General features: G+C 35.6%; 4 protein-coding genes across 4 annotated transcripts; 1 reads left to right on the top strand and 3 right to left on the bottom strand.

The window, feature by feature from the left end:
- Positions 1–984: 984 nt before the first annotated feature.
- Positions 985–3,804, bottom strand: LOC100246855 (60S ribosomal protein L19-like). Its single transcript, XM_002272321.5, has 5 exons — positions 3,573–3,804; positions 2,474–2,596; positions 1,735–2,048; positions 1,329–1,381; positions 985–1,235 (listed from the first exon to the last, which is right to left on the bottom strand). The coding sequence occupies exons 1-5, from the start codon at positions 3,682–3,684 to the stop codon at positions 1,211–1,213; spliced, it is 627 nt and encodes a 208-aa protein (XP_002272357.1). The 5' UTR covers positions 3,685–3,804; the 3' UTR covers positions 985–1,210.
- Positions 3,805–4,334: 530 nt separating this feature from the next.
- Positions 4,335–6,907, bottom strand: LOC100245280 (subtilisin-like protease SBT1.5). The gene has a single exon (XM_003632328.4). The coding sequence runs from the start codon at positions 6,845–6,847 to the stop codon at positions 4,406–4,408; it is 2,442 nt and encodes an 813-aa protein (XP_003632376.2). The 5' UTR covers positions 6,848–6,907; the 3' UTR covers positions 4,335–4,405.
- A 4,445-nt stretch (positions 6,908–11,352) lies between these two features.
- On the bottom strand, positions 11,353–12,920 carry LOC100252208 (ethylene-responsive transcription factor ERF073). The gene is made up of 2 exons (XM_002272428.4): positions 12,427–12,920; positions 11,353–12,343 (listed from the first exon to the last, which is right to left on the bottom strand). The coding sequence occupies exons 1-2, from the start codon at positions 12,599–12,601 to the stop codon at positions 11,568–11,570; spliced, it is 951 nt and encodes a 316-aa protein (XP_002272464.1). The 5' UTR covers positions 12,602–12,920; the 3' UTR covers positions 11,353–11,567.
- A 3,118-nt stretch (positions 12,921–16,038) lies between these two features.
- Positions 16,039–17,080, top strand: LOC132254115 (protein SEED AND ROOT HAIR PROTECTIVE PROTEIN-like). Its single transcript, XM_059738807.1, has 3 exons — positions 16,039–16,115; positions 16,434–16,503; positions 16,763–17,080. The coding sequence occupies exons 1-3, from the start codon at positions 16,039–16,041 to the stop codon at positions 17,078–17,080; spliced, it is 465 nt and encodes a 154-aa protein (XP_059594790.1).
- The last annotated feature ends 1,767 nt before the right edge of the window (positions 17,081–18,847 follow it).

The following is an 18,847-nucleotide window of genomic DNA, read 5'->3' as shown; positions in this document are numbered from 1 at the left end:
GAAGAAAAGGATGTGAAAAACTACGTTCTTTGCATAGGAACAAAATGATCAAAAGTTCAAATTTTCATTCCTTTATAATCTATTAAGCAAAAAGTCCATTTGATTTTGTAGCGTGGATTGGACCCTCTTTGTTGTGCATTTGTATCAGTGCCAAAGCGACCCAAAATGGCCTTCCCGGAGGTGAACTCAAAACCAAGGCCCTTGTTGTTGCCCTCTTGGTACCATCTGAGCAAGTTACTCAAATGGTACGGGAGGGTAATAACAAAGGTCTTGGTCTTGAGTTTGAATCTTGAGGAGGCCACTCTGGATCGCTTTGGACTAATACAAATGTGTCCCCACGAGACCTTCCTTCTGGTGTTCTTCTCACAGGTCCATTGTACACTGGCATATTATCTTCTTTTTTCTAATATACATATATCCATCTTTACCCATAAAAAAAAAAAAAAATTGCTTGTAAACACATACGAGGAACGACTTTCTTAAACATGGTACTATCGTAGTGGTTGACGAAAAAGGTCAGACTCGTGCGGTTAGATGTGCCTACCTTTTGTGTTGGTGGTTGAGGATTCGGTGCGTGCATTTCAGTCACTGCCTTCAATATCAATTCATAGCATGGGATGAAGAAAGGAGTCACAGGTGTGCTCAAAAGTGTTGTTCCAACTTCCAGTCTGGAAATACCTTCCAAGTGAAAAGCACTACTACCACGCATCCGAATGCACCATTCCATCAATTCAGCATGTAATATACCTTTTCATCATATAGACAGATTACATCCATCTCTTTGTTTCTCTCTGTCAATAGATACAAAAACCAATTCAATAGTGAGAGACACTGGGATCCTCATCCACTCTTTTTTTTAACTTCTTTGTATCCAACCCCTGTAATAACTAATAAGCCATTCTTCCGTAAGGATGTTCACTATGTGCATAGTCAGCCATAAATAAAATTGAAAAAACTAGGTGGGGAGACAAATAAATCACAATGTGAGCCACAAAAATACTACCAAACCCAGTAAATGAAAATGAAATAACACTGCCATTTTAGCAAAGTACCAAGAAATTTTACCCTCCTTTCAGCTTAGTCATAAAGTAACCAAGTCCACAAAAAGCCAAAAACATAAATGACTCCAAAAAACCTACTCTACCACAGTAACTGAGAATATATAGGATATATATAGTCATCAATCCTTCAGCACTCGTTAATGTGGCAATCACTTCTTGGACTTCTTTGAAACACTGCAAGAAAAAAAGAAAGCCCAAAAATTAGGAGCTATCTTAACAAGCAGGTTAAAAATTAAGACTATGAGTCACTACTGGTAATCTGCTTACTCAGTTGGTTGAGATGCAACAGCAGCTGGTGGTGGTGCCCTCTCTGCTGGTCCCTGTGCACAGTTAAGAACAAACATAACTCAGTATACAAAGTCATAAAAAACAGGTAAAACCTCATGTTATCAATCTGTGCCTGGTGAAAGTGACCCTACAACCAGGTAAAATTTGTTAAAGAAGTTGCACCAATTGATCTCAAGAGTCATGTGCTTGTTTTTATCCAGGATAAAAACCTCAGTGTAATCATTTGCTTGTTCTTACCCAGGATAAAAAGAACCTCAGTGTAATCATGTGGTTGTTCATATCCAGGATACAAACAAACTCAGTGCAACCGTCACTCTTCCTAAACACTGTAACAGCAAAGTTTTTTTGACTTAAGTATACTATCTGCTTCTATACAATGACTAACCTGGGCTAGACGTTCTTCCCTCCGAGCAAATTTTCTTTCCCTGCTTGCCTTATTCTTTGCCCTCTTAGCCTCAAACTGGTCAGACAGAGTCTTTTCTCTAGCCTTCTCAGCCTTTGACTTGTGAATGCTCTCCATCAACACACGCTTGTTCTTGAACACATTCCCCTTAACCTTCATGTACATGTCATGATACATGTGCTTGTCAATCTTCTTCGACTCCCTGTACTTGCGGAGTAAGCGCCTAAGCACACGCATCCTCCTCATCCACAGGATTTTGGTTGGAAGCCTAGCCTCCCTCGTACCCTTACGCTTACCTGAAATTATTTCAAGGATCAGCCTAAAAACCAATACAAGCTTCCATGCTCAGTTGCACCAATACAAAACCAGAGGAAACAAGTCAAGGAGTTGGTTTTCTTGGTAACCCAATTGTAAGCCTACAGTTTAACAGTTGAGCTCCGGGCTCTTTGGATTCAAAAAACAAATTTATTGAGAGTTCTTTTTTTTTTTAAAAGAAAAAAACACTAATAATACAAGCAACTTATTAAGTTGTTGAATGCTGGACATGATTTATGTCTATTTTAGGGTAACCATAATTGATCTTGTTTTATTTGTACTCACAAATAATGTGATTTTATTCAAACATACATAAAAACAAATATTATTCCCCCAAAAAATGTTCTCAAAATAAAATATAATCCTTACTTGAAACCTAATGCATGCAAACTCAAAATAAAAATACCATATCCAGAGTGACGCCCCTTTCGCTTGGCCTCCTTCATTCGACGTGCACGAGATCGTGAATGAATTTTAGTTGGCTTCCTGATGACAAAACCATCCTTGACCAGCTTCCTAATGTTTTGCCCTGCAGTCAGTAACCCACAAGATGTTAGTCAACATCTTCCAAAACCTCGATTGAAATCTAAAACAAATAAACACAAAGAAAGCAAGAACTAGCCATTTCCATATTGAGTAATTGTCATACAATAGCATGTAGAATTTTCAGAATATGACCCATTAGCCAAACAAGGAGCTAAGCATTTCGCCTCCTTTGTTGGAGACTTTATTCCTCCTTGAGTGTGCTATATTTCCCTTCTTTGTATCTTGGTTTTTTTATTTGTAAAGCTGGACTAGTTTTGTGGGACTTGGCACTTGATGACCTAACCTTTATGTGCACCCTTGAAATATTCAATACTGCGAGAGAAGTCCCAAGTTTACAACAAACCTAGAAGATTTAATAGGGCGAGGGCCAAAAAATTGAAGAGATGGATTAGGGCATATGACGATACGCTTTTAAACTTAAAAATTAGATCCGTATGTTGTTCAAATCCAGTTGTTTTTTGATTCCTTAAAACTGTGAACGCAATTCCAATAAGCCAAAGTTCAGATAATGAATGGGAATATTAGTAGGTCCTAAATATTATTGTTGAAAAAGAGAAAAACAAAACCCAGTTAAGAATAAAAAATTCCATTTCCTTAATTTGCATAAAACGAACCAGTAATCTATAATAGTTGAAATGGTTATCATTAATTTCCAAACATCGAAAATTGAAGAAAATGATTTAGGGTTTATCGATAAAGTCGTGACCCTTACCAGGTGAGAATCCTCAAACGAATATCAAATTCAGATGATGGATCCACCGATCATGTAAAATGGAAACCTAATTTCCCGTCTTTAAGAATATTCAAAGGGGTGAACCATTTCCAAGTACCAAGTTTTAAAAAAAATTTCCCACGATTTCTCGGGGTCAAACGGTAACCAAAGCAAGTCTAAAGCGTAAGGCAACAGCAAATCAAACAGATCGGAATCAGACGAAGAAAAAGGAGTAGCGAAAACCCACTGGAATTGGCCATGGAGATCTCGTTGACTTCATTGGGATCAAGCCAAACCTTGCCCCTCCCACACTTGAGCACGCTAGCTGCGAGCCTCTTCTGTAGCTTCAGCGACACCATCTCTTCCGCTCCTCTCCACTCTCTCTCTCTCTCTCCCGCTCTCCGCTGCCACTTTCAGAGGATAAGAACCCAGAAAAAAGGGCATTATATATCACAGATACGGCCTAGGGTTTTACGGGTGTTTTGGGCCTCTTTGGGCTGAGATAGAGAGGTGATAAAAAGCCTATGGGCCTACGGGAGGGATATCTTGTTGGGCCCTAAAACGGGCTTGTTGTCCTGCTTTGGGCCTTGTGTTATCTTACTATATTTTGAATTCCCAAGCTATGACGACTATTTTAGTATTTTTTAATACTTCATTTGCCAAATCATTTATCTATTTCCAATACATGTGATATAATTTTTGGCAATGACAACATCATTTATATTATATGAATGTAAAACTGGCAGCGACGTTAATTCTTGAATTTACTTCCGCCGGAAATTCGATGGTACGTAGCATATTAATTTAAAAAATAATTAATCAAAGATATTTTTTGTATATATTGCTTAAATACTAAAATATTCTACCTCCCAACCATTTGTCTATTGGGAACCACCGTTCATGGTATTTCATGCTTTTTGTGATATGATGGAGAAGCATGCAATGAAGCAAACTGTATAGCCTTTGTCCTTTGGTTGGATTCTTCTCTATGACTATGCAATAATTCTCATTTTAATTAAACCACAACCGTTCACTTTGTTTATTAATCTTATTAATGCTAAAACATAAATTTCAAAATATTCATATGTTCACCACTATGAGAGACGTCACACGGTGTTTCCCATCCGTCCAGCTCAGTGATCCAATCACAGCCCCATCCTCTCCGCCTTCCTCAACAGAAATTTCAACCTTATAGCTTTGTTTTTCACCCTTCTTCTTGAATTCTATGCTCTTTGGATCAACGCTCACGGCTATGCCCTTTGGCCTCCTCACTGTCACGCTGTACTTGCTACCACTGTTTCCAACGTGCGTTACTGTCCTTGTCACCGTTAATCGGGTTTTGGACTTCGTTGATGGGTCGAGGGAGACGGAGATGATTGGGTAGTTGATGTCCCACGGATGAAGTTTCTGGGACTCACTACAGATTACCCTCCTCCGTGTGATGACCTTGATGGAATCGCTGCTGAAGCCTGAGGCACACATGAAGCTCACGTAATCCTCCACCGTCATATTGTAAATTAGTCCGGGATCAGTGGCTTTTTCGGGGTCCACGTGTCCTGCTCCCATGACGAACACTGTGGCTTCTTTGTAATCTGTATCGTCCAATAAAGGCTTTCCATCTTGATCGTGTGTGTAAGCGGTGGTCATTAGAGCCGATCGGATGGCTCCTGGTGACCAATCGGGGTGGGCCCCTTTTAGGAGGGCCGCGAGGCCTGATACGTGGGGGCAGGACATTGATGTGCCGGAGAGTATGTTGAACTTGGTACGCCGCGGATCAACTGATAACTCAGTTGGTGAGAGACCATCGGGCCATGCCGCTAGGATGTTGACACCTGGCGCTACCATGTCCGGTTTGAAGATATACGGTGATCCGTAACTGGGTCCTCTCGACGAAAACGATGCAACGACAGGCGCCGGTTTCACCCCCACCTGGGTCCCTCGAAATACTATTGTGGCTTCGGGCGTCTTAGTGGAGCTTATGTAATCGCGAACCAGGTCACCGCCCCATTGGGTAATGGCCAAACCAGGGATGAGGTGAGCGTCGGCGATTATGTTCCCTCCCTCCGGTTCCACGTTGGCGACAATAACACCGACCCCACCAGCTTCCTTCACTACCAATGATTTCGCGGCACGTGCTGACATGCCTCTATCACACAATACGATTTTGCCACGTACCAGTTTTGGAGACAACGAGCCCGGTATGCAAAAAGCTGCAGGCGAACCACTTCTTACCAATTTGGCATCCGGCCTCCGTGGCTCCGCTGCGGCCTCACCGCCGTAAATCAGCGGCAGCTTCTTCGTCGGCAAAGGTCCACCATTGTAGAGAGAAGAGCCGTTGATGATACTGCCGTTTCCTAGCAGAAGATCCGCCGGGAACCTTCTGTCGATGGAGCTTGCACCGACCGTCGTTATCCATGGTGCGATGTTCGTCACCGAAGACTCACTGGGACCCGAATTTCCAGCTGCGGCGGACACAAAAACGCCATGTTCCATTGCACCAAACGCACCAATGGCAATTGGGTCTTCATAGTCAGGAATGGGAGGACCTCCAATAGAAGAGGAGATGACGTCAACGCCGTCTTCCACGGCCTTGTCGATGCCGGCGAGGATGTCGGAATCTGCACAACCGTCGTGCCAACAGACCTTGTATACGGCGATCCTCGCCTTGGATGCAATTCCTCCAGCGGTGCCACTAGCAAACCCAAGCAGTGATGCATTCGAAACGGTTCTGCCGGCGGCCGTAGACGCTGTGTGGGTTCCGTGGCCATCAGTGTCTCTCGCCGATCTGATGACGCCTGTAGTGCTGCCACCTATGGTCTCATACCCATCAATGAAGTACCTCGCTCCGACTAGCTTTTTGTTGCATAGTTTCTTGGAAAACTTTTCTCCCTCGGTGCATTCTCCTTTCCATTTAGAAGGAACGTCCGCGAGGCCTGCATCGTGGAAACTACGTCGTTCCGGCCATATACCGGTGTCAAGAACTCCGATAATAACCTTAGAGCCGGAATCAGACTCACTTATCAGACCATTTGGCATGACAGTTTTACCGAGGCCAAGAAATTGCGGTGAACGCGTCGTTAGAAGCTGACGAAGTTGGTCAGGGAAGACCCCTAGAATTTCAGGGCGTTTTTTCAACTCGTCGACCTGTTGTGCTGTAAGCTTTGCGGAAAAACCATGGAATACGGTTCTATAAACATGGATGAAATCTGATTTGAGCCCTTTTGGGATCGTGGTGAGGTTTTCAGAGGCTAGAGGATTAGAACTTAGGCTTCGCAGGGTTGAGCTATACCAGTGTTCAACCCCAGAAAACTCAGGTGGTTTCAAGTCGTTTTGAACTCGGACTATGAAAGCATGGGCCCTTTCGAAGTTGGCCTCAATGGAAACAACTGAGAATGAGAGAAAAACAATGAGAACCAGAGACCCAAGTAGACTCATGATGAAAAGGGGGAGACAGAGAGAAAGAGGGTGACGGTTTCTGAAACAGAGATGCGAATTTATAGTGGAGAAGGGGGTGAAAAGCATGGTAGAAGAGACAAAATGGATTAAAGAGTCGGGTGAAAAAGGCTTAACTGACACAGCGAAAGCAATGCTGAGCGAATCAGAAGTGGAGGTGTGAAATGGCTAATCAATCTCTTCTCTTTTTGTATTCACTTCAATTTCTCAGAAAAGAAAAAAAAAAATAGAGAACACCTTGACTGAGTAGAGAAGGAGCCACTTCAAGCTGATGTCGACTCTCTGAACAACCTCGTCCCCTTGTATAGCCATTAAAGTGGTGTCCAAGCTTGAAGAGTTTCAAAAAAATGGCCTAAAGTAACATAGAAAAGAAAAAGACCTGTAGATGAGTTGAATTAATTGCCACTAAATGCAAGATAAGGACAGAAAACACAGTAGCGTTTCGGGTGGCTTCACTACGACACTATCCTCCAAAGCCCGTCCGTTTTCTCCATCCTAGCCAATGGCAATGGAAGCTCCATAGTTGGTTTGCATGGCCCTTTTGAAGACTATTTTGGTCGCTTTGCAGCTGAGTCTCAGTCTCACGACTCTCACATGGGTCTCTTCGCTCAGCTCACTCTCACATGTAACTTCGAAAAAGCATCAAATTCAATGACCAGAATGGCAAAAACTGGATTTCTTTCTATTACATTTGTTAAATAGAGAAACCAAAAATAAGAACTCAATCAAATTTGTGACCATGCAGATTAAGGTGGAGCACATAAGACATAATTGCTAAGTGTTGGATGAAGATCAACAAGGAATACTATTTGTAGGTCGCATGCATTAATTCGAAGAGATTATTAGTCCTACTCTTACAATCTCATCCTGATTTGATAGAAAGAAATAAAGAGTACTTGTAGTAATTGAATAGAAGTCTCAGATTGTCCAAATAACTAAAAGAAAATGTGAATCACTCATAGTGGAACTTTTGGAAGGTAAATCTCAACTTTCATCTACATTCTTCAACCCTTTTAATGATGGCCCATATGTAGAGTAGGGGTTGAGGTTGGGCTTAAGTTTTATTCTCTTTGAGGTCTATTTTTGTCTTAATTAAGGTGATTTGAAGTTCAAAAGATGTCTTTTTGTAATCTCTCTCTCTATATATAGCAATGCTTAGCTTATCAGGTGTTAACGCATGGAGGTGTATTTATTTATAATTTTGGTCAAAAGGTTTATGATTGTGCATTAGGAAGAGGTGCCACAAGCAATTGACTTAATTTCCACAATGGATTGCATGATCAAGCAATAAAATTTATCACCCATAAGTTTCCCAATTGGCAATGACTTTACAATTATTCATTTACTTAGAAAAATCACAATTTTCTTTGAATATACACCTTTAATAATTAAGTAGTGAAAAAAATAAACAAAAAAAGGGAACCTAAGGGTATTTTTGATTCGCCGAAAATACTAAAGAAAAAAAAATACTAAGTCTCTATGAAAAATATGAAAGAAAATCAAATATAATTAAAATTAATTAGAAATTTATATATTTTAAATTATTTAATTTTCATATAAAAGAGGATAAATATATGAAATGAGTTTGGAATAATATAAAAATAATAATTTGTTAATGAATTTGAATTTATTTTTTATTTTTCTTCATATATATATTTTCTCTTTATTTTCTTTTCCTTATATTTTCCCTCAAATTTTCTAGACCAAACATAGCCTTAAATTTAAAGAGAAAAAACATACTGATGTTAATAATATATATATATATATATAAAGATTATTTGATTAAAATGGTCATTGGAAACCCAATTTTGGAAATCTAATATTTCATCATTTTTTTGGCTTTATTCGGACAAAAATGCTCTTATTGTTTTCTTGTAAAAATAACTTTTTTTTAAAAAACATATTGTAAATACTTGAAATAGTTAAGGGTATAGAAAAAAAAATTACTCTTTATACAAAAACATGAGAAGGGATAAATTTACAAATACAAGGAGTATTTCACCCTTTTGACCAATATCATTATATGAAACTCGTCCTCTCGCAAGTGGATTTCATGCATGTCGATGCTTTGCTGTTGGATTTTTTGGGCTTTCATTTTTGGGCTGGAAACTTACCTCTGTAAAGCAACTGCTGACAGTGCTTATTATACATGAATCTGAAATGGCCCAAAAGCCCAACAAGTTACGTATGAGTTTTGACCAAGGGTTGAGTCGCTTGACCTAGGCTTGAATTTACTCTCTGCATATCCAATATCCATGTTGACTTGTTGAAAAAAAAAAATCTATAAGAAGCAAATTTTTCTTCTCCTTTTTTTTTTTCTTTCTTTCTTTTTTAATAAAACTACACTTTAGGCTATCTTTGACTCCATAAAAATTGAGGGAAAATATAGAGGAAATATAGAAGGAAAGAAAAAGTGAAATAAAATGAAAAATAGATTTTAAAATTAATAAAATATATTTATATATAAGAGAAAATATAAAGTTAAGAAGTGTAAACTTGCCCTTTCTAATCAAGATGGGTTTGAGTGTTGGTTTTATAGTGGCAAATAATATGGGGAAAAAAATGAAAAAGTCTAAATTTTGATCGTATATTAATAATTAAATAAAAGAAAAGGAAGAATTGGTATTTATTTACCATGAATGTATTTTAATATATTTATAATTAGGTAAAACTGATAGGGCATGGACAAAGGAATTACCGATTGTCTTTTAGGTTTAACAAATGACCAAATGAGAAGTTATTATGACTTGTTGAAAAAAAAAAACAATAAGAAGCAAATTTTTCTTCTTCTTCTTCTTCTTTTTTTTAATAAAACAAAAGAAAATGAAAAATGTATTTTAAAATTAATAAAATATATTTATATATAAGAGAAAATATAAAGTTAAGAAGTGTAAACTTGCCCTTTCTAATCAAGAGACATGGGTTTTTGAGTCTTGGTTTTATAGTGGCAATTAATATGGGAAAAAAATGGAAATGTCTAAATTTTGATTGTATATTAACAATTAAATAAAAGAAAAGGAAGAATCCGTATTCATTTATCATGAATGTATTTTAATACATTTATAACTGGGTAAAACTGAGAGGGCATGGACGAAGGAATTACCAATTGTCTTTTAGGTTTAACAAATGACTAAATGAGAAATTAGTATGAAAACCCCTTTTATATTTACATATAATTTTAAAGCGATGATACTAACCAAGATAGTATGACAACACTTTGATAAATCACAAATCCCACAACCATGAGATACTAGCTAGATTTGTTAAAAGTATGACAAGAAGTAGTCATTGACTCCCAATGACATGTAATTTCATCATATAACTAAAAGGTTGAGCAAAGATGGATTCATGAAAGAGAACTTTTATTAGAAGAACCTTCAAGACTACTAGGGAACCCATGAAGGGAAAGATAAGCCCAAATTAGGAAGACCTCTACTTAGTTTGGACATATAATCCAAGGATGAGGAATGTACGCATACACTAATCAAATGAAACAAGAGCATCCCTAATTTGATGTGTTTGTAGTCTATAAAAGTATGTTTTGATTCCATACACCTTCATATCTATAATGTGTGTAGAGCCCTATCCCACAAAACAAGCATTATGTAATTAGTGTCCGACAACGTATCAAAAAAATACAAAATGACATAAGTTGCTCAATAATGTACATGGTCAAATTCATCAAACCCATACAAGCATAAGTATGGTTAGGCCCAATTCCATAGAATTAAAGCCCATTAGCATAATTGCCCCTTTCAAGCATCTTAATAAGAAAGTCGGCGTGTAAAACAAACCAACAAAAAGTGCTCCATACCAGACATGTCGGCGTGTAAGCCAAATCCACAAAAAGGGCCCCCAAGCTAGACATATGCACGTGGCTCACATGCAACATCAAGGTTTAGCCCTGTAACAGTGAATGTAGTACAAGTGTACTACACAGATGTTGGAAAGATACAAGTACAACACGCCAAAGGTTCAATCCGTGTGCGGCTCGTGGGTTGGAACTTTGGAAAATGTACTATGAGAATACAAAACCAGCTGCGCCGTCAGAATTCCATACCACCCCCTAAATTTGCCAACTTCACATGAAACCGTCTCCACGCCGTCTTTTTAACTTTGTTGACTTTGTTCCCTTCACGGGTCTTCTACAGTCTTTCTAAATATTCCATAATCCTACCAAATCGTCTATAATCTTATCTTAAAGAGCGGAATCATGGTAGATGTTATGATCAAAATCCACCCGTATTTTTTTTAAATGGGCAATTTATGAGTGAGACTTGGGAGAATTATTGAAGAGAGCAATTCTAGAAAGCAAAAATGATACTCATTAGCCGAGACCTTATGTAGTGCGTTACAATAAATAAATAAATAAATAAAATCTGTTTGTCTTCAAAGAAAAAAAACATGAAATAGTATAATCGTTTTCCGGGAAAAAAAAGGATTGTTCGTAAATATATCTTCTCGATAAAACGAACCTCGTTCCAGTTCTGCCACTTATTCACTGGCATCCATGAACAAAAGTAAGGATTATAAGATAACATTATGATGCTGTATGCTAAAACGACGTCGTCCCAGATCCAAAAACGCGGAATTAGGCCGCTGAATTTTATTCGACAATTTCGATATTAAGAAGTCACTGGAATACAGGATCAAAAGTTTATTCAACTTCTATCCGACAAAATTTAGCAGCAAATCATCCTAATTAATGGGGAATAGGAAATCTAACAATTTCCTCCCATGACCCAATTTACAAACGACCTAAAAGATGCAAAAATAATTAACCAAATGCTTATAGAGCAGCTGAGGTGGGTTGAGGAGCAACTGCAAATTCATCAAAGCTCCAAAGAGCTTCCATGGCAGCACCACCGCAAGCACCAGCATTTTCCTGAGCAGCGTTGGGAACCGCGGCTGAGTTGCCGTCGAGATAGGGGATCTGATAGAACTTCATGACCGACTCATACGCCATTAGCTCCTCCGACAGCTTCTGCACTTCCATTTCCTCCTTCTCAGCTTCCGTCACAGTCTCTGTTTGGTTCTCTTTCTGATTTTTCACTTTCCCAACACAGGCTTTCTGATTGCAATTCAACAATCCAGAGGAAGGGTACACAGACTCCGAATCAGAGCCGTATTTCACTTCGGTTGTGACAGCAACCGGGTTAGCGTTCATAGCACCAACGGTGTTGAACCCATTGGAGGGGAATGCTCCAATCTGGTTCAAGTGATCAGCAAAACCCAAACTTTTTGAGAAATTTGGGGTATAGGGCTGACAAATAGAAGGATTGGAGTTCCAGCGAGTTGGTAGAGCACGGTGATTTTGGTGATTCTCAGTGTAGTCATCGTCTTCATTGGGGAAGTTAACCTTTGCTTTCTTCCCCCGAATTTTCCGAGCCTCCCTGTCGTAAGCTCTCGCAGCTTCTTCCGCAGTGTTGAAGGTCCCGAGCCAAACCCGAACCCCTTTACTGGGATCACGAATCTCAGCCGCCCATTTTCCCCAAGGACGCTGCCGGATCCCCCTGTACAGATTCTTCCTCACCCTCTTAGCCGGCTTCACTTCTGGCTCATCATCTGTTTGTAACAGGTCGCCACTCAGCAAAAAACCAAAAATAACACAAGAAGCACCAGCGAAAGAAAACGAGACAGAGACTTACCCAAAATGGGTTGAGACCTTTTCAGATTAGGAAGCCCCTTCTGGCTAAAGCGGCCCAAATCGTATTCACAGCCATCGGGTTTAGCGAAGAAAGAGTCCGGCCAGAGGTCTGGGGCTGGGTCGCGGCGGTTCCGGTTGCGAGGTATGAAATCAGAGATGATAGCACCTCCACACATTCTTCAGTCTTCAGAATGACTTCGATCACAAGATAGAAATGGAACGAAAAAAAAAAACAGCAGTGGAAGAGTAGAAATGAAGAAGCAACAGTTGATTGTGCGGAGAAGAGAAGAGAGCGGCGAGGGTTTTGTAGTGAGGGACGGGGGTTGGTGACAGCGTTATTTGCGGCATATTCCTACTTTTTCCCACACTCGGTCTTACGTGGCGGGCAAGCTTTCTCTTTTGCCTCGTACCTTCCGCCTCATGAAGCCAGTTTCTAGTAAATTTTAGATTTTTATGAAGTGTGGAAAATTAAATTAAAAAATAGAAAATCCTTTGCAAACTGATTCACCGGCAATCTTTAATATTTTTAAAAAAATTATAAATCTTCATCAAAAGTCAAATAATTTTTAATAATTATTATAATTCATCTATGTTACAATTTTTTTTATTAAACTTTTGTATTAATTAAAAAATAAAAAATATTAAATGAAATTAACAAATTTTGTTTTACGTGTTGGCAACTTGGCACTAAAAATTAGAACCTATCTTAATCTTTCCAACTTGTAATAAACTAAAAATATAATTGGGTCAATTATAATCTGATTCCTGGTCAATTCAGAGGAAATGATGAGCTTTGTCAATGCTATCTAAATGCAGGTACATGTACATAATCAAATCTAGAAGGAAAAATGTAGAGGGGTGACGTGCTTGGCATTTTAATTATTTAAATTAAAATAATTAAAATATAAAAAGGTTTTACCATCTTAAATTTTAAAATTTCTAAATCTTATTTTTAAATATATAAAATAAATTTAAATAAAAATTTCTAATTTCAAAAAAAATAAATGAATAAAACTTATCCAAACAGAAAAATGGATTTCAACTTCGGATTTCAAATCAATCAATACATAAAAATAAATAAATTTTATAACATTTAAACCTTCGAAAAAAAATAGATAAATTAAATTTATGGGGTTTAAGAATTTTCTTATGACTTAAAAATTTGGAAATAAAAATTGAGAACTCAGAAATGGTCTTTGATGGGTGAGTTTGGGACAAGAAGAATTCAAAAGGAGGCAAAGGATTCAAAACAAGGAAGTTGAATCCAATTTGAAAATGGAGGCGTACTTTTAAAGTAATTGATTTAAAAATAAGAGCTGTTGGTGAAACCGCGAAGCACATGGTATGGGAACAGTGGTGGACTGACAGACTGAGTTGAGATGTCAATGCGACGCATGTGTAAACTACTAGAATTTTTGACAGCTGACCATCAAGAGGTTGCAAAATGGAATCCAGCTAACATATAACAAATGTGACAGTCATATATTGTATAGTTCTTTAATATATTATTTGTACATTTTTTGACTCCAATGAATATGTTAATGGCCTAAGAGTGATTGGTTCTTAAAGCCTATGTTTGGTTGTTGAGAAATTTGTGGAAAAATGTGGGGAAAATATAAATTAAGATGAAAAAATTAAGAAAAAAAATGGAGAAAAATAAAAAAATAAATATAAAACTTATTTTATTTATTTATTTTTATATATAAAACTTAAATAATTTAAATATGTATAAATTTATAATTAGATTTTATTAGATTTAATTTTTTTTAATATTTTTCATAATAAAACCAAGATCAAAAGGATTAAAACCATTTTTTTAATGCTTGAAAATATATATATGTATTTTAAAAAAGAATTAAATATTTGATAAAAGTTTTTAAATTATTTATAAAAGTCAAGGAATTATCATGGAGACAGGTGTAGCTTTCCAACTCTTTTCCTCAAGTTTAATTTCTATGCAATCTTTTGATTTAATTAGTTCAAGGGTTTCAACTTCATTTAATATAATTTGTGGACTATCCACGTTGTACCAGAAATACCAAAGCTTATGATAAAAACTTCATCTTCCTAAAAAGTTGTATTTTCAAAATTAACTTCATGAACAATATTGCTAATTTATACAAAAGAAATTTTTTAATGAATTGAAACTGTCAATCAAAACCATGCACAGAGTCGAACAAGATATTTTAACATGGCTCGGTGATCAATATAATCCTTACATTCAAAGAGTCTATCAACACTTTATATTCCACTAATCCAAAAAAAAAAAGTACAATGATGAAATTCTAAAAAAAAAAAACGTAAATATATAATAAGATTAAATATATAATGGGACAAAGTTAGTGGGGAGCTAAATCCCTCACAAACAAAATGTAACAACATTGATTCTGACTTCACAATCTAACAATTTCTCACTCACTTGCAGATTGAAACACAAGTAAACATTTTCAATGATTAATGGGTATAGTGCCCTGAACACAACTTGTCCTCACCCTTGACCTACTAAACCTGCACACAACTCCGATTTCTCTATTATCACTATTTTGATCAACATGTCAGTTGAAGTCTTGCTTCCTTATATTTTCATAAGTGTTAATACCTCATATTCAAGTAAAGACATAATGAAGAGATGACAAATTGCTATATTTAGTCCTAAAATGAAATATTGAATTTTTAGTCAAATATATTGCACTTTGACTATTACTATACAAAACATTCATCATAGTTTGAATCCCAACTCCACTAACAAACTTTGCAATCAAATCATCTCTTTACTAGTTTTGATCATAGTACATATTTTGATTCAAATTTTACAATCTAAACAAAGATGGCATTCATCAAATGATATTCAAATTAGTTTTTTTGAATGGATGGGTTGAATAGGTTAAATTTCAAACTAATCCAAATTATCACTATAAGAAATTACAAGGGAATGCATGACTAAATTAACCTGGCCCAAGATTAATTTGCAAAGACTAATCAAATTTCCATTATTGAGGGTGATAAGTCAACAGGACAACCACATTAACATATCGCATTATATTATGAGTAGGAGATTCGTTCACTATAAGCATTCACGATCATTCAATGCCGCCCATATATACATTGATTCTTTCATGTTATGTTTGATTCCTAAAAAATATTAAGAAAAGAAAAAAAATGTTAAAAATAATAATTTTATTATTTTTTATTATTTTATAGAAAATAATATATAAATAAGATTAATTAAAAATTTATGTATTTTTAAATTATTTAATCTTTATATTGAAAAGTGAAAATAAGTAAAATAAGTAAAATGAGTTTGAAATAATATGTAAAAATAATTTATTGATTTTAAATCTATTTTTATTTTTTCTCATTTTTTCTTTTCTTCAACTTTTTATTTTTATTTTTTGTTCCTCGCATTTTTCCTTATATTTTATGGGAAGCAAATATAACCTTAAAAATTTGTGATCATCATGCAACGAAGTTACCCGCAACCTCATATTATTATTGAAAGTATTCTATAAAACCCAATGTTGACGGCCTCTCCTCTTCATCCCATCAATCCTTCAAACACTTGATATTTCGCCAAACCATCCTTCTCCATCAGTGATACAGTTCGAATAACATAATGACTCTCACTCACTTCTTCACAACCTCAATGATTCTCTTCTCGCTTGTGGCTATTTCTTCTGCTAGCATTGGTAGGTATGGCCAAAAACCAGAAGTGGAGTAATCTAATGAGACAGAATATAAAGAAAAACCACTCCCCACCATCATGGGCATTCAAGGTTTTGCCTACTGTAAATCAGGACCTAAGCCCAAAGGGCTATAATATAGATTATACTTTATTGTCCTTTTACAAATATAGATTATGCCTTGATAAACACAAAGGGCTACGTTTACTGAATGATAAACTACATTATTCCAATGAGTTCAATAAGAAAAACAATTTGGATCGAGATGAAAAACAGTGTTCATGAAGTCATGTTTCTCATATGCTTTGTTCTTTTGTTGCGAATGTAGAAACTGTGACAAGGATAATGTTGTAGTATGTGACTCATATCGAAGGAAAAACATATATGGAGAAGAAAAGGTAAATGTCGGAGTGGAACAACGGTATTAGTCATTTAAACTTGTATTTTTATTGTTAAAGATGTGCGGTATAGTTCGGGAGTATTTATTACCTGATAATTAATATAAATACCTTTTTATGTAACCCTGATTTTATATATAGTGAAAGTCTTTCTTTCTTATTTCAGTAAACGTAGATAATCTGTTGAACCACGTTAAATCTGTATATATTTTTTTTTCTTTAATTTCTTCACCAAAAATTGTTGTACGAAAATCAACAGATAACATGTACGAAAGTTGATAAGCAAGGGTATGAGACGGGTTCAAACTCCTTCAGTGGTGCAAGTGACGAAAAGGGTTACTTCTTTGCAACACTCTATCCTTCTGAGGTCGAAGATGATTGCAACCTCGCAGAGTGCAAGGCCTTCCTTGAAAGCTCTCCATTAGAGACCTGCAATGTTCCCACTGATGATAACAATGGCGTCAGTGGCTGTCCTCTTGATTTTTATCGCAGCCTGAGTGTCAAGAAGATGATGTTGTATTTTGTGAAGCCTCTCTTCTACACCTCTAAGCCTAAATCAATCTCTAATGGTTACTAGTATTTGATCTAAACAGCATTATTATTTTTTTTCTATCAAATTTTTTGGGAATTGGGATTTAAGGATTGTAATGCATTGTTGATTTTAAGTGGATGAAGTAATTGTCTGCTGCCATTAATGGTGTTTGAAGAAATGTAATAAGTTCTTTCATTGTACTAATAAGCAGAGGGGCATTTTTCTATACCCTCTTGTTTAATTTGCTATTAATGCATACCTTCCTAATTAATTCTTCAAAATCTGTGACCATATATGACAAAGAGTTTTGAAAATATTTCATGGATTATATAAAAGACACCGTTCTACATGATAGAGCTAGCATATTGATAAATGATAATTTTTTTGTTGTTGGTAATATCAATTCCAGAGAATTGTGATATCATGCATGTCTTTTATAATGAGATGCATCTCTCAAAAGATATCCGTAGATACACACATGATCATAAAAAGCTCGAGTGATATGGAAATATGCTTGACTCTAGGGGGTGATTGAAAAAGGATATATATAAAACTTCGTTTGGAGTTCTTAATTCATGTCTTAATTAGGGGTGTAAATAAATCCAAAAAACTAACAAAATGATCCAAACCAGCTAAAATCGATTTTATCGATTTCAATAATAAAAAACGCTAATTTGATTTGAGAATTTTGAAAATCAACCTCGTCAATTTGATTTTTTATTTTCCTATCTCCTAATCTATAAAAAAATCTAATTGTCAAATTGATGTTGTAAAACTTATATATAATTGTTTGATATTTAATAAAAAAAAATATATTAAATTCTATTAAAGTAATTCATAGATTTTATATTATGGTCAAATTAATTTTAAATACATTTAATATATTTTTAATATTAAATCTAAGTTGATTTTAATTAATTTTAAAAACAAATTAGATTTAGAACCTAATATAAATTTATATTAATGGGTTTTGGACTTAAAATAAACACAAATTACAATTAGGTTGAAGACTAAAAAAGGTCATTAAGTTAGGTCAAAATTGATCATGAAATTTGAATCAAACCGATTTTAAAAAGCTTGATTTGGTTTGGTTTTTCACTACAAATTTGGTTCATTTGGCTTTTATCAAATATAAAACCAATCAACTATATCGCTTTAGCTCAGTTTTTTTTTACCCAAAAACTAATTAGTTTACATAATTTTGGTTCAAATTGATCATTTTGATCATTAAAATATATACATATACTTTTAAAAGAAAAAATAAAAATATCTTGGTACAAATATGATCTTAAAAATTATTTCAAAATTTTTGCTAAAAATATTTAAAAAACAAAAGTGTAACGAAACACACCCTGAGTGATGAAATTTTATTTAATTAAAAAGTTAATTTTATATAAAAAAAATTAATTAAAATTTTGACATCCCTAACTTGACCATTACACATGTTAATAACAATTTAACAATCTACTTTACTAAATATTTAAATGTTTCTTTTACAACTCACAATACTTCGAAAACTTTTGGTATTGTAATTTATCAAACATACAACCCCTTTTTGTCACTGATGATTTTTCACGATCAATTTTTTTTTTTCAACACAGTTAAAAAGTGAATTTGCTGTGAGCTACAAAAATAACACACTAGGGCTTAAATTATTTATGATATTAAACCCTTTCAATGATGAATATTTGCTTTGCTTTAGGATGAGGTTAGGTTTTTTAGGTACATCATAGGTTCATAATCCATTTAGGCCCAAGTCTCCTTGATCAAATTAGATCCAGGAATTAAAAATGAGAACAAAGGATGATTAGG

The sequence above is a fragment of the Vitis vinifera genome, chromosome 7, assembly GCF_030704535.1.
Source record: "Vitis vinifera cultivar Pinot Noir 40024 chromosome 7, ASM3070453v1".
In the NCBI taxonomy this organism is placed as follows: Eukaryota; Viridiplantae; Streptophyta; class Magnoliopsida; order Vitales; family Vitaceae; genus Vitis; species Vitis vinifera.
Note: the sequence above shows the minus strand (reverse complement) of the source record. Positions and strands in the feature narration are given on the sequence as shown.